At 50.2% G+C, this 15399-nt stretch overlaps 1 protein-coding gene and 1 non-coding gene across 2 annotated transcripts; both read right to left on the reverse strand.

Moving 5' to 3' along the window:
• Window positions 1-41: 41 nt before the first annotated feature.
• Window positions 42-8535, reverse strand: WBP2 (WW domain binding protein 2). Its single transcript, XM_077163863.1, is given in 9 exon segments — window positions 42-1081; window positions 1083-1097; window positions 1191-1267; window positions 1639-1761; window positions 2010-2144; window positions 2896-2988; window positions 3936-4071; window positions 5204-5312; window positions 8412-8535. Coding segments are annotated over 9 exon segments (786 nt in total). The 5' UTR covers window positions 8471-8535; the 3' UTR covers window positions 42-1042.
• Window positions 8536-9776: 1241 nt separating this feature from the next.
• On the reverse strand, window positions 9777-9893 carry LOC143689097 (U5 spliceosomal RNA). The gene has a single exon (XR_013178570.1). It is a non-coding gene; the product is annotated as a U5 spliceosomal RNA (small nuclear RNA).
• Window positions 9894-15399: the final 5506 nt, after the last annotated feature.

The raw sequence follows: 15399 nt of genomic DNA on the forward strand, positions 1-15399 counted from the left end.
AGTTATTTCATTTTTACTACTTCACATTTTCAGCAAACAAATCAAGGTGCAAACAGGGTTTATTTCACATTAATATATTAACTGGATTTTTTTTTTTTCAAATAAATAGGATGTTTTTAAATAACCATCTCCTCACTCCACGGTCAATCCCAGAACAGATGACAGCAAATCTGAGTGCATCCAGGGGGCACCCAGCCCAGGAGGCAGGGAGCCGAAGGGAAGGGGCTGAGGGGCTGGTGGCCACAGCGGCACACAGGGCCAGCGCTGGGGTTCAGGGCCCTTCTCCCCAGCCCACCCGGCGGACCCGAAGGCAAGATGGGGACGTGCGCTATCCAGTCCCAGTGGAGAAGCCCCTTCTGGAGGCAGAGATGAGAAAAGGCAGAGCAAAACCAATTCCAGCAACACTAGCAGGGAGGCAGGGAGGCAGAGGGGCTTCCTCCCCAGGCCTGGGCAGCTCACGCCAAGGATCCCAAGATCGCACAGAGGTGGCAACAGAATGACCCAAGGCATGAGGGGTGACAGGGCTGGAGTCTGGGCTGGAAGTGGAATGTGGCCTCTGGAAGCTCAAGACAAACCAAAGCGACAGGAATGTGGGGAGGGCCTGGGGTGGCCACCAGGACAGGTGAGGCTCCTTCCAGGCCTGTGGGTCCGATGGCGCTCATGAGGTTAGTGGCAGCAGAGAACAAAGAAGCTACCAACAGGAGACTGGCCTGGGGTGGAGGAGGTGGTCGGAGAGGCTCTGCTTAGGGAGAAGCCACTAAAATGAAACGGGAACAAGGGGGACACTCAAGCCCCCAAGGGGAGCCCCACAGGTGGTGAAGGGGAAGCTTGCTGGGCAGCGCCTGAGGCTCTGAGATCAGGTGGGGAGTAGGGGACGCCTCTCCCGAGACAAGGGCCCCCCTTGCCTCAATGCTCGCTCCTGGTTAAGTGTTTTTATCAGACTGGGAGGAGGGACAAGGCCCTCCCAACACCCCCTGCAGCCCCAGCCTCAGCCCAAGGAGAGGGGTGGGAGGACGAAAAGTGATGGGAGGCAGGGTGGGGTCTACTGGGTCTTCTTGTCCTCGGGAGGGTAGTAGGGGGGGTGGCGGCGGCTGGCTCTAAAGAAGGGGAGAAGAAAGATGGGGTTAGAAGGTGGGAATGGAGAGGCGCGCGGCAGCCCCTGCCTCCCCTGGGGCCGGCCGCACACTCACCGCGGGCATGTAGACATTGTGGGGGTTGCCCGGGTTGTAGTAGGCACTGGCAGCTGCTTCGGCGGCCTTAGCTTCAGCTGCACAAGGGCAAACACAGCCAGCACCATGAGCCCGAGGCAAACCCACCCCTCTGGCCTCCCAGTGAGCCACACTCAGCCCCTTGCACCTCAGGACAGCAGGTACAAGGACGCCAGCCATCAAAGGGTAGTTAGAACTGACACGCATGCACCAGGACTAGGCCCCATCCTCTCCTCCTTTACTATTTTGCCCCTCATCTAATCCTCTGCAGGTGAGAAAGCTGAGGTCTGGTGGGGGTGGGGAGGCATTTCTGCCCTCTGGAACCCGGCGAGCTAGGGGAGTCAAGCTCTCCCCACATCACCTCTTCTGGTCTCCAGGGGTTGGCCCTAAGCCAGAAATCACTTATCACTTGGGGGCCCCAGGTTCTTACCTGCAGGGGTAGAAGGGACATCAGGGCCGCTGACCGGAGGTTCCATAGGCCCAGGATAAGGTGGTGGTGGGGGCTGCACGTATCCCATGGCCCCGTCCATCATGGGAGGGCCGGGATAAAACTCTGCTCGGCAAGAGAATGATAGGGGCCCAGTGAACAGCCTAGTCCCCTGCTATCTTGGGAAGACTGCCTCCCCAGGAGTCACACATGTCCAGCTCCTCAGCTGGGACCCTCCGAGGCCTCGCCAGCTTCTCTGTTAGTCCTGAAGCAGGTCAAAGAGCAAGTGACCCTCTACAACCCCCTGGCTTGGGTGGGAGTGGTTAGTGGGAGGCTGGGTGGGGTGAGGGGTGGACAGCAAAGGACACACTCACCAGGTGGGGGCGGTGGATAGGGGTAGCCGGGAGGGCAGGGGTACATTCCATTGGCGACTGGCGGGGGAAAGACATAGGCCCCGCTGGGCATGTAAGGATACCCATAGGCTCCATTGGGGGCTTCACCTCGGGAGGCTATAAGCACAAGGGGAGAGAGATGTGAGCGAGGCCTGCTGAGGAGGCTGGGGCGGCCCCACCGCCCACAGAGGGGAGGCTGCTGGGTCCGGGATGTGCATAGCAGACAGGCCTCACCTCACCCCACCCCATGCCCCACAGCCTCAGCCAGGGACGAGGCAGGGATCCAGAACGAGGAGAGCCCAGAGGCCAGGAAGGGGAAGTCAAGGATAGGGTGGAAGGGTGGACAGGGGGAAGGAGGCATCAGGGATGGGGTGGAAGGGTGAAATGGAGCTGGGGGCGGATGAGGAGGAGGTTCAGAGGTCTGCTGAACACATCGCTAGATTAAAAAAAAAAAAAGCAAGTTTAATGGTTGGTAGGTTTGTTTGTTTGAATTTATGAGGCCACTTTAAAACGTCCTTGAGCCCAAATGGCTTTGTCAAAAGGCCATATGCCAGCCCCAGGCAGGGGACTCCAGCCTTTGAGGATCAGGGCAGAGGTGATCCTAATTACAGGCTTCCTTCCTGCCTGCCCAGCCTGGTCAGCTCAGTGCCCGGAGACCTCTCAGGAGTACTTAAAAAACGAATCAACAGGTGCACAGGTGGTTCAGTGGTAGAATGCTTGCGTTCCATGCGGGAGACCTGGGTGTGATTCCTGGGCCATGCCCCCCCCCCAAAAAAATAAAAGGATAAAAAAATAAACAAAACTCAAACACACACACACACAACACAGCCAATGTGTTCCTGGCCCCTCATTAGTAGAGCCCTGCTACCTTGAGACGCCACCTGCAGCATGCGCTGTCCGAACTCAATGGCGCCCCCTGCTGTAAACGTCAGCTTGTAGGAAGCAGAGCCTTCCCAGCCACCTGAGAAGGGCAGAATGGCAGGTAAACAAATCCGAAGGAGAAAAGAGGTTATGTTTGAAGACACAGCTGCTTGTCCTCTCCAGGCCTCCCCCACCCGCAATGCCCCAGTGCGGAGGGGGGAAAAGGCAGGCTCTGCAGCACACGCTCCATGCACGGGGGGCCCTCCACCCCCCACCCCTTGGAGGGCTGCTTCTGGCCTGTGGCCCCACACTGTCTGTGCTGCAGGCTGGCCTGGCCCCCGCCTCTACCCGCTGGACTCTTTGGACAAAAGACTTCCTTTCTGGGGTAAGCCTGTCTTCTGCCCTCACCTCCACATGGTAAGAATATCAGTGCTGAGGCCACCACACTTTGGTTCTGAACTAACACTAACGGGTGCTCTCATCAGCCTTCACAAAACACTGGGTGGCTCCACAGTGACAGGGCCACTCAGCCACCCTTCCACTACAGGGGGCACAAAGGGACACCAAAAGCTGCTCGAGAGCAAGGCTCAGGCCTGGCCGGGTCAGGAGGGGAAGGTGAAGCCTCTGGCAACCTGAAGGCACCCCACAAAGCAGGGCACCTCTGGGATTCACAAAGGGCAGCCTCTTTTCCTGGCTCTAGTGAAAAGGGCCCTCCAAAGACCTGATATTGCTCTTCCCTGCACTGTCCTGTATGAACACTCCTGGGAGCATGATAAGCCTTTATACCTCATCTGCCCTCTTTGGCTGCTCTCACTGTCTGAAAAGGCAACCCGAGTTGCCACCTAATTTAATGCCAGCTTCACCCAGCTCTTGACAACCAAAAATCCACCACAGATGCCCAGCTGGCTGCTGGTACGCTGGTTTTGGACATTAATACAAATCTAGGAGAGCCTTGTGATAAGGGCCCAAAAGAGAAGTCCCCAGGTAGAAGTGGAGGTGCTCCAAGTGCCTTCCTGGAAGCCCCACCTGGGTCCCTGAATGACCCACCTCCTGCTTCGGCCTTCACTGCTCCCTTGATGTAGTTTGCACCGAACACAGGCTGCTTGATTTCACAGTCCTTCATCAGGTAGAATGGCATCATGAAGGACTGCATGGCATCCCTCCCCTTGGAGAGAAAGATGACCTGCAAGGAGAGTGAAGAGGGCCATCACCACCCCAGACAAAGTCCACTCAGTGGCTGCTTGCCATGCGTGCCAGGTCAGCTCGCGGTACCAAGGTGGCCTGCGCCAGGGAACAGCAGCCCTGGAGTCCAGCGGCAGACATGGCAGAGAGAACGTTTCAAGCTTTAAGGCAAAACGCCTTAAGTACAGACTAGTTGCTCGCCAGATACCCATATTCACCAGGAAAACGTGCAGATCAGACAGTATGTAAGAATGGGACAGGATGCTCACGAAGGAGGGGGTAGCAAATGTGCTGCATCCACGGGATGGCAAGGCAGGGGGTAGGCAGGGAAGGACCGGTGAGTCTCTACCTGAGCTTCACAGAATTGAGCCTGGGAGAAGGAAAGGGAGGCTCAGATCCCAGGAGAAGGGGACTTACAGGATAACATTCTGCTCAAAAAGAACAAGGGAGCTCTCACTCCACACTCAGAGAACTGTGACTGCAATCTGTGACTGAAGACCTGAATTTCCAAAGACACAGGGATTTTGGGATTCCTCCTTTCTCTGCTAAGTCATGGTGACTGAAAACTGAAGATGTGCTCTCCTTGCAAACGTCTTTAGGTTTTAACTTCTTAGTCCAACACTGCTGGAGGCAGTGATTCTGTCCAGAGAATATCCATTTAGATTTCTCTCTGCACTCGAGCCCCAGGCCAGGCCCCTCCTGCAGTTTGCTGATTCTCACTCTGCAGGGTTTTGCTGGCTTTCTGCCCAGGCCTGAGGCTGTGGTCATGCTACTGTATCCTGTTTACTACATTTATCACTCTGGATGGGCACAAAGGCTTGAAAGGCTACTATTACAGAAATCAAATTAATAAAAGTCTCTCAACTCCAGAGTTATGCACCTCAGCAGCTGCATCCAATTACACAGAGGTTTTACAGCAGCCTCTCTGGAATTGTCATGGGTTCACCGCTGCACAGACAGGCCAGCAGTTCTAGAATCCAGGACCATGTGACAGAGGAACGCACGGAGGAAGGAACTAACACACCCCAGGGCCCACAGGCCACTGAACACAAGAGGTCCCAGCCTACCTATGACTCCCTTCAGCCTCCAAGAGCAACAAGCCTCAAAATCAACCTTCCCACAGTGAGACTCACCCGGTAAGGGGTAAGGTAGACGGTGCCTTTCTTGGTCCCTTTGAAGGCCTCGGGCACATTTTTCATGTCATTGAATGTAAGTTCCACATGGTCATAGGACATTAGGATGCTGTGATGAGAAAAGAGAAAGGGCTGTGATGAGGTGGTCTGTTACCGTTAGGGACTGGACACCTCATTTCATGCAACGTTTCAACAGTACTCGAGGAAACCATGAAAACAGTCACCAGAGAAATGAGCAAGCTGTGATTCAAGGGGATTCCCCCAAACCCCCTTCTACAGCCCCCCAGGTTGCCAGTGCAGCAGATAAACTGCAAGGCTCTGGAGACATCGCCACCTCTCTAAACTCAGGCTGGATTATCTGGGTTAACTTTTCCATTTTCTTCTAAATCTCTGACAGGCATTCTGTCTTTCTTGTTTTTGATGTCAGGTCTAATATACAAACATTCTCAGCGAATGCTCTACACATTACAAAAGGGATCACTTCTGTCCCAATGAATCCCAGAGTGATTCGATCAGTGAGTGGAAAAGTATTTGCAAAGTCCCCTTCGGGGAATGGTGAGAACAGGGAGAAATACAACTTCCCCAAGTTGAATTCCTGATATTCTCACAAGCAGTGTGGACAACCAAAGCTATAGGCTGAGCCCCCAGTCTTGGGGTTTGTTCATATGAAACTTAAACCCACAAAGGATAAGTCAAGTCTACTTAAAATTTAGGCCTAAGAGTCACCTTCAAGAGAGTCTCTTTTGTTGTTCAGATATGGCCCCTCTCTCCAGCCAACACAACAAGCAATCTCACCACCCTCCCCCGTGTCTACGTGGGACATGACTCCCAGGAGTGTGGACCTTCCTGGCAACGTGGGACAGAGATCCTAGAATGAGCTGAGACTCAGCACCAAGGGATTGAGAAAAACTCTAGAATGAGCTGAGCCTTAGCATCAAGGGATTGAGAAAAGCTTCTAGACCAAGAGGGGAAGACTGAAATGAGACAAAGTGTCAGTGGCTGAGAGATTCCAAACAGAGTCGAGAGGTTGTCCTGAAGGTTATTCTTATGCATTAAGTAGATATCATCTTGTTATTCAAGATGTAATGGAGAGGCTGGAGGGAACTGCCTGAGTTCCAGTAGCCATGTTTCTTGAGGATGACTGAATAATGGCATAGCTTTCACAATGTCACTGTGTGATGGTGAAAACCTTGTGTCTGAAGCTCCTTTTATCTACCTTGCCAAGAAACGAGTAGAACATATGGAATAAAAATAAATAATAGGGGGAACAAATGTTAAAATAAATTTGGTTTGAAATGTTAGCGATAAATGAAAGCGAGAGGTAAGGGGTATGGTATGTATAATCTTTTTTTTTCTATTATTATTTCTTTTTCTGTTGTCTTTATTTCTTTTTCTGAATTGATACAAATGTTCTAAGAAACGATGAATATGCAACTACGTGATGATATTGAGAATTACTGAATATATATGTAGAACGGAATTATACGTTAATTTTTTTGTTAATTTTTTTAAATTAATAAATAAATTTTTAAAAAAAGGGATCACTTCACGGTTTCTTTAAAAGTAGGGTTTTAAACCTGGGTCTGCAAGGATCTCAGTCCACGAGCCCTTAAAATGATCATGGATGTGCATTTTCCAGGGAGGAAAACCCAGAGCTTTCTTCACGTTCAAAAGGGTTCATGAGCTGAAGATGAAGGTTCACATTTTTAAATGGCGTTTAACTTCAATTACTGTATGCACAATTTTTTTTTCCCCATGAGGCTGAAGCATTCTCTAAAGCAAGGGACAGCCTTATTTATTAGTTACTGAGCCCTGAGCCAGGCAGGAGGCCCAGCAGGATAGATAGCTGTCCCAGAAAAGTCCCACTAAGAGAGAAAGAAAACCAGTCCCAGGAGACGTTAGCAAATGGCATCACAAGTGCATGCCCAGGCCTGGGAGCGGCTCAGACACACGGAGGCTAAAAACCAGTGGACACTGGGAAGTTTCTCTGACTTCAAGTTGTTAAAAAGGTGCAAGTTCATGTCATTCCATTTGTCTCCTTCCTCTTCCAAATATCACACAATCTTCTTGACCAGGGACGGGAAAGCAGAAAGGAGAACCAACACCAGCAAAGAAAAAACACAGCTCAGAGAAAAGGGGTAATTGCCAGGACAGGCTGGGCCCAGCAGACCCTATGGGGGTAATAAAGGCAGCACGGTGAGGCCAGGGTTCACCCTCCACGGTCTCTGATTCATCAAGCATTCTTAGGTGACAGGTCCCAGGCAGGGGGCTGGCCTCAGCAGGCTACAAAGGCTCTGATTCCACATGTTTGCTCTGGAGACTCGGGTTCTCTGAAGGTCTTTCTGCGTTCAAGAGGCCCTTCAGGGTCAGGAGGGCTCAACTGAGGGATGGCCTGTCCAGTTCTCATCGCAAATGAGCAAGAGGAGAGAGAAGCCATCCCCACAGAGCCCAGAAGGTGGAGGAGAAACAGAACGAGTTGGGCAGGGGCATACAAAGAAGTGTGGCACGGGAGTGACCCAAGTTAACAGGCATTCAAGAGAAAGAAGCAAGGGAGGGGCCTTAACAAGGCCCAACATCGCGCCAGAAGCTGGGTTAGACACGACAAAGTGATTTAGCTTCACGTCTGTGGCCTCAGTTTCCCCCCTGCCAATTGAGTGATTCTGGAATATACTGTAAGGCTGTATATTGATGGGTAAGCCTACTGACTTTGGAGTCAAGACTAACGGAATCCCACTTGTTACGGCTCTGTGATCTTGGGCAAATTACTTAACCTGTGACTTGGTTTCCCCATCCCTAAAAGTGTGTCTACTGAACAGAATTTATGTATTAAATAAGGTGATACAGGCCCAGTGCCTGACATGGTTAACATACTAAACGCCCCCCAAATGGCAATAATTTTTGTCTAAGGCTTTTCTCAGCAAAGACAGAGACTGTGGGAATGGGGCTCAAGAACCACCACTGGGCCCCATCCCTCCCCATCCCCCCCATCCCACAGCTGATCGGAAATATCCCAGCCCCTCCCCCACGACCCACCCACCTCCCCCTAACCCCGCCTCCAGCCGTTACCCGCCCGCCCCCTCTCCAGCCTCACACCAGCCCCACTCCATCAGTTTCCTCCTCACAGCCCACCGCCCACCGCCTACAGCCTACAGCCTACAGCCAAGACACCCTTTCCCGGTTCCTCCAGACCTTTCCGCAGTGTTCTCACCTCTCTGTGTTGTTAACAATCACTCCGCCGCCCTCCGAGTGATTCTTGTTGAGCGCCATCGTCTCTCGGAAAAGGGTCCCGAGACTCGCAATGCAATGCGCTTGCGCAACTCTTCGGCCCGCCCCTAGTGGCGTCGTTCTTATTAGAGCTAGCCAATCACAGCTTTTGCGCGGAGGCTGGCCCAACCACCTGATCCCGAATGTCACGTGTTAATGGCTGAGCGCCCTTCCCCCTCCCCCCGTTCCGCCTGCGTCACAAATAAATTGAAGACTACAGGTCCCAGAAGGCAATGCGCCCAACAACCGCGAACTCTCCTTACGCCGATGGAAACATGCATTCTGGAACTTGTAGTCTTCCAGTCCTGAGGCTGGCTCGACTCCGCTGTTTACATAACCCGTGTAGTCCCCTCTCAGCGTCTACAATGGGACCGAAATAAAGATATTGGCTTTTAAAAGTTTAGGAACTGTAACCTCAACTTTATCTGTGACGCGCTAAACGCCCGTCTAATGGGATGCCTTCACTCTCTCAACCCATATTTATGGAGCATTCACTACGTGACTGCATCCCGGGAGCCGGGCGCGCACTGGGGTCATAAAGAAGAACTGGGCTGGCTGGCAGGAAAGGTCGGCGGTGGGACTCTTCCTGTGGGGAGGGCGTTGGCTCCAACCAGGGTCTCTGCCCCGTTGGGAGCGCGCCAGCCTCCCTGCCGCCTCCACCAGAGCTGGCCTCGCGGTGGCGCGGCTCCCTCTAGAATGCCCCGGCCCTGCGCGCCAGCCCCGCCCTGCAGAGCCCTGGCTGCAAGATTTAAACCAGACTCGGAATAACTGAATGGAACCAGGCAGTGAGAGAACGGCAGCCAGAAAATACGAGTTGCAAAATAGGGTTGACTCATTTCAGCTTGTGATCAGGCCCTGGGCGGCTCCCCCCGAACTTACCCGCCCTCCCGCACCCCCCACCCCACGCCCCGCCTCGCCTCGGAGACGAATCTTTGTAAGGGAATGTGCCGCCCCCGCCCCCGACACACGTGGAGTCTGATGTATTATTAACCTTCTAGGATCAGAGGTTGATTTAAGCAGAAGCAGATTTCCTGACACGCGGTGGCACATTCTAGATCCACCTGCTTGGCTTACCTTTTGAGTGAGATTTCCTGGGTAGAGGAACCGCCTTCTTAGGAAAGACCAGAAAACAAACACAACAGCCTTCTCTAAGGTCTTGTGCAGGACCAAGTTGGACCTTGCAGGGAAAAGGCAATGAATTAAGGCTGGATCTCTCAAAAACTTGCCCTAACTGGTTATTTATTTATTTATTTTGTGTAGATGTTTATTTATTAGTAAGTCAAGTTTCTGTTTTTGACAACTTATATTTGGTCTTGCCAAAGCAAGACCTCAAAAAATTAGTCTCATAACTCGCTAGTTTTTCTCTCCACGGAAATCTTTAGTAAAAGGCGAAAGATTTATATAATCTGAAGAGAAACCTGAGTATAACTGGTTAATTTTTGCTCATACATTATATGCAGTTGTTTAACAGAACTGTCAAACTCTGTGATGAAATGGAAAGATTGTCATGGTACATTAAGTAATAGAACGTTGTATAAATATACTTCCATTTGTATATAAAATTGGATACACACAATTTCTGCAAAGATGCATTATGCCCTTGCACACATCTGGGAATTTGGGGCTGGTTGGTGACTCACTCTGTGTTCCTCATATACTCTTTTGTAACTATTTAATTTTTTTCCTATGTGCATTTTTAAATAATAAATTTCCAAAAGAAAGAAGAAATCCACCCGCTCATGGGTCTGCAAGAATGGTGGCTGAGAGGACCATGCAAAGGAAGATGGGACAACGGTCCAACGTCACCCCCACCCCTTTGCCAAGGTTGGAGGCAGAGGGCAATCCAGGTGTTGGGGGCCCTGAAGCTTCTACAATGTGGGAGAACTTCTTGAAAAAATAAAATACAAAATGACAAATGCTCAATGCCTGTGGCACTGTGGGCTGGTTACAGGAGGGGAAATGTGATGAAGAGGAAGTCAGCAGGGAAAGAGATAGCAGGCTCAATGATTCCGCTTAAAATGTCTAACTTTTCTGCAACTGGGTGAAATATACTTGCCCAGTGGGAGAAAATACACAATTCTGGTGTTGTTGGGACATTGCATATTTATTTTTCTTTCTGTTTTTAACAGTATTTTTTAACATTGGTGGTTGTGTGAGTTTTTAAATATTTGTCTACACAAATATACTTGATGGATTCATATAAAATAATGTTATAATGTTAACACACCATACTGACATGCAAATTATTTTTCCACTTTTAAAAATGTTATAAAACCTGAGGTTTCATTTCTGCTCAATGTACCTTCAATACAAATGATTACATACTTTAAAAACTGTCTAGCTTTTGCAATTTTCATAAAAACCTAAGACCATGTGGACACATTTGGAAGCACAGTTCTCAGGTGGCGGGTGGGGCCGTTTACTGCACCTATGCTGGGGACTCAGTAACAGCTCATTGTCCAACCAGGCCAGCTGTAAGAGCCCTCCCAGGGAGCCCAGGCCTCAGGACTCTAACCTCTCCTCTGGCATTCAACCCTACTCTTATGTCATGGGCTCTGCATGTTTCTGGCATGAGCTATAATTGTCTGTATTGTCCAGTCTGGAGCTTCTTGATGGCTGTGCTAGGATGATACGGGTGGACCTGAGATATTGTCCCCCTCACCCTGGGGATGGCCGGTGGGCTCTGCGGTGGCTGAACTCCTGGACCTGTCACCTCTCGACTCTGAGAAGCTTCATCTATTTGCACATGTGAGCCCAACAATTATCATCATTTGTGCGGAAAAATATTATCTGCATGTCATGAATTTACAAAGGTTGGAAAGCAGTTTGCCAGATGGTGACTTTTTTTTTTAATCTTGACCCCGAGTAAGAAACACATTTCATAGTAAGACCTAGTACTCACCTACGTATATTTATAAGAAAAAGTTGAAAGAGTAAAGACTTGTTTGGAGTAAAAGTCAGCTTGGAGTGAAATAAACAAAAGTGTGCTGAGGTTAATTGGGCTGGGAGGGAAAACACAACTAAGGCCTACTGCAAACTTAACAGGAAACGTGGCTTCTCCCAAGGTCATTCGGCAGCTGTGAAGGGCATAAGGACCCCCTCTTTCAGTGACTCCTGCTTTCTAACAGCTTACATCCCCAGAGCGGCTTTGCGATTACCATTTATAACTGGGGATGATCCATTGCTAAACAGCTCCCCTGGGGACCCCACTCAGTGGCTGCTGCATCTCCCACAACTCTCAGTCCTTCTTCAAAAACCAATCCAGAACACATCCTCACTGCCCTTAAACCCTCCTCAAAATCTTTACAAAAATTAATTCCCCATGCCGGAGGACCCGGGTTCAATTGCAGGTGCCTGCCCATGTAAAAAAAAAAAAAAAAAAAAGAAAAACAGAAAAAAAAAATTCCCTCCTCTGCCGCTGGGTGGGTGGGCATTCCACAATCCTCTGAAGGTTTGTGCCTGGTGGTCTCTGGCTGATTAGGCTTCAGCAAACCCAGATCCCAAAACAATAGCTTCCCTTACCACAGGCTGCCAAAGAAAAGCGTTTCTGCCTCTTTAGTTATGAACATGTGGGAAAGTTTTATTGCAATCTTGCATGCAAAGGAAAAGGCTCTTGGTGGGCCAGTAGTCCAAAGATTCACTCTTGGAAGGAATATTTTATAGGAAAAAAGAACTCTCAGCCATGATTAGGCCAGAGGTCACTGGGCTCCCAGCTGACAGGAGCTGGATGGGTAGGCAAACAGCTTCCAAGAACAGAACTCAATCCCATTAAGAGATCTACAAATTGTGGAAGCATTTTATCATGGATGTTAATTGCTTCCCAGTAGGAGACTGTGAATTACATCAGATCAAAAAATTTAAAGATTCATCCCAGATCATGTTTGGGACCGTTTTTATTTTTCAGTGTGATATACTCTACTATATCCCATCACATTTTGTCATTTCTTTAAATTGCTAGTTGCCACTTGCTAAATTGATTTTTGAAATCCATAGTCTGAAGACCCCGTTCCAGCAGGATGGGGTGGGGGGGGTTGGGTGGAGTCAAGGGAGGTGCAGAGCAGGGTGCTGGGGTTGAGAGCAGGCCCCCCCACGCACCCAATACTGGGAACTGCATCCACCCAATTCCTGGAGCTGAAATTGTCCCAAAGTTCTCAAACAAGCATCATAAAGGATTATACCAGCGTAACTTGGGTAATTCTCAACTCCTTGGTGTGGCAAAACAGTTGAGGTAGAAACCACACCAGCTATCTGAACAGAGGACATTTAATATAAAGAATGAGCTAGGCACAAAGACATGTGTTGGGGGTTAATTGGTGTCCGCAAAAGGTAGGTGCAACTCCTAACTGCGTATCTGTGACTGCGACCTTATTTGGAAATAGGGTCTTTGAAAATGAAGTTAGAATAAGGTCATAGTGGGTTAGGGTAGACCCTAATCCATCCTAACTGGGACCTTTATAAGAAGGGAAGCGACAGGAGGAGACTCTACATGTGACAAAGGAGGCAGATTTGGGAGTGGTGTGTCTCTAAGCCGTCAACGGGGAAATAGCGAACATGAATTGCAAGGCCACGAAGGCATTTATTTGGGGCCTTAGAACTGCGACTCAGCGAGCCCAGGTTCAGGCAGCCATCCTAATCATGTCCTGTCTTGACATTTCCAGGCAAGTGTTTTTTTTTTTTATTAATTAAAAAAAAATTAACAACAAACAAAACATTAAGATATCATTCCATTCAAGGCAAGTGTTTTTAAAGGAAAAGAAGATTAGAAAAGTTGTTTGTGGTTGGTGGATATTTGGGGCACACAGGTTAGACAGTTAAGAGTCCTTTATCTCGTGGTTTGTTTATGGTGTTCCGATGTTCTTAGAGTTCTGAGAAATGTTGTTCCTTGAGGCTTTGCATCCTTCCAGAATGATCTCCTGACTCCATTTAAAAACTCTTAGCCATAGTAACTATTTAGTTTTATTTCTTTTAACAAAGCCAAGAAATACCAGCCAGATGGTAAGAAGTGGCAAGGAAAGGAAGGATTCTTCCCTAGAACCTTCAAAGAGCGGCCTGGCTTGGCCGACACCTTGATTTTGGAATTCCGGGCTCCAGAACTGTGAGAATGAATTCCTATTGATTTAAGCCAGCAAACTCATGTAATTTGTTGTAGCTGCTCTAGGAACCTAATACAGCACATCACTATAAAGTCAGGTAATCAGGTCATTAAGAAAGTAAAGAAAGGACGCTAAGGTGTTATAGCGGTGGCAACTGCAAGAAGTAGCCACCTCCCTTAGGAGTGGGGAACAGAGAGAAAAGTTGGAAGCATTAAAGAGGAGCATGCAAAGAGGAGCCCCACGGAACTGAGCCCAGCCCTCCGAGGAGGTGGCAGCTGCCAGGTGGTACTGGTAACCCTGAAAGTAGGGCTCTAAGGTAGCTGGTTCTGCAAGGGCTGGGAACACTACAAACAGGGGTCAGCTAGCTGCCGCTGCCCAGGTGAAGAAGCTGAGGTCACGCTCACGGGAACAGCCAGCAGACCGGAGCAGCTCCAGCTCCAGCAGCCCCCAGTGGTGGAGCCTGGGGGACCTGTTCGCAAAGGAGGAACTGGGCTTGCAGAGCCCCAGTGCGGCCTCGGGAAGCAGAGTTTGGAGAGTGGGTTTGGAGCTGAGCTACAATAGTTTGGCACAATCCCCAACCCTAAGCCGCAGCCACTCGGGCCCAAACAATGAGCATCTCAGCCAACAGTCTCGGTGGACGGAAGATTGGAAGCCCTTCCTCTCCTCTCGGGACCGCGTAAACCCCGGATTATTGTTTAGTAGAGGAGGACCCCACCCCAAACAGGCCTGAGGTTGCATTTCTTACCCTCTTAACAAAGGGAGCGTGATAATCAGATTTTATTTGATTTAAGAAAGATTTCAAAAATGACCTTTCTCATACCTGAGCGTCAAAGAACAAATTCAAACAAAAAATACACCACGCTTTTTTGTTTCCCCTCTGCTCTTATCTGCAGCCAATTGTCACCTTTCAAATAAGCCAGTGAGGGAAAGAAAACTCTTGGAAACACTCAACTTTCTGCCGTTTGGTGCTGTGGGTGGCAGCTGCCCTGGGCGGCAGTGACCTATTTTGGGGCAGGTCTTTGGTGGCCGTGTACATTTCAAACCACACAAGTTCCTCACTCTTCCACCAGGACAACCCAGCTGGGGCTGTTTCTGGTTGCTATGGAGATGGACCCCACCCTGAGGCTCCTAACCCAGACCGACCGTCCATCCGCTCAGTCAAGTTCACTTTCCCCAAACACAGCCCAAGTCCTTAGCCATTCCTGCTGCGGGAGGAGGTGGGGTGCGGGGCGATATATAAACCTCCTGCTGTCATCTGTCCACTTCTGTGCCTCCCAACCCGCGGACAGCCAGATCGAGACAGGGGGTGATGCACCCCCCAGCCCAGCCCAGCCCCAAGGAGCCCCCAAGGAAGGACCCCTCTGCTGGAGGGAGCTGGAGAGAGGAGGGACAGGAGTGGCTGTTAACGGCCCCACCCCTCCCGGCTATTTTTGGGTCCTTCTTCCTAGAGCTGGGGGTGGGGGTGGACCCTCTCCATCTCCCTGGGAAAAGGATCAAGATGGGGTGTCTTTGTTTCCCCCATCCTCTTTTTGCCCCCTTAAACCCAACGCCCACCTAAACAACAGGGTGACTTCTAAATATTCCAATCTGCTCCTGCAATTTCCCCTTGTAAAAACCTGCCTGACTTCCCATGGCTCCTTGGAAAAGTCCAGAATCCTTACCTCCTCCTCGTCCCCCATCTGCCCAGCCCCTCTCCCTGACCTCCAGGCCTCAGCTGTCCCGTCCTCCCTCCCCCACCACCCCATCTCCTGGCCTTGCCCTTTTCTTTTCTGGTGCTGCCAGAGCTAGAGTTGCCCTGCAGCTATTGGTGTGATGCCAAGGCCGGGGGAGGGGGGCCTG

Source organism: Tamandua tetradactyla, chromosome 6 (genome assembly GCF_023851605.1).
Source record: "Tamandua tetradactyla isolate mTamTet1 chromosome 6, mTamTet1.pri, whole genome shotgun sequence".
Taxonomy (NCBI): domain Eukaryota; kingdom Metazoa; phylum Chordata; class Mammalia; order Pilosa; family Myrmecophagidae; genus Tamandua; species Tamandua tetradactyla.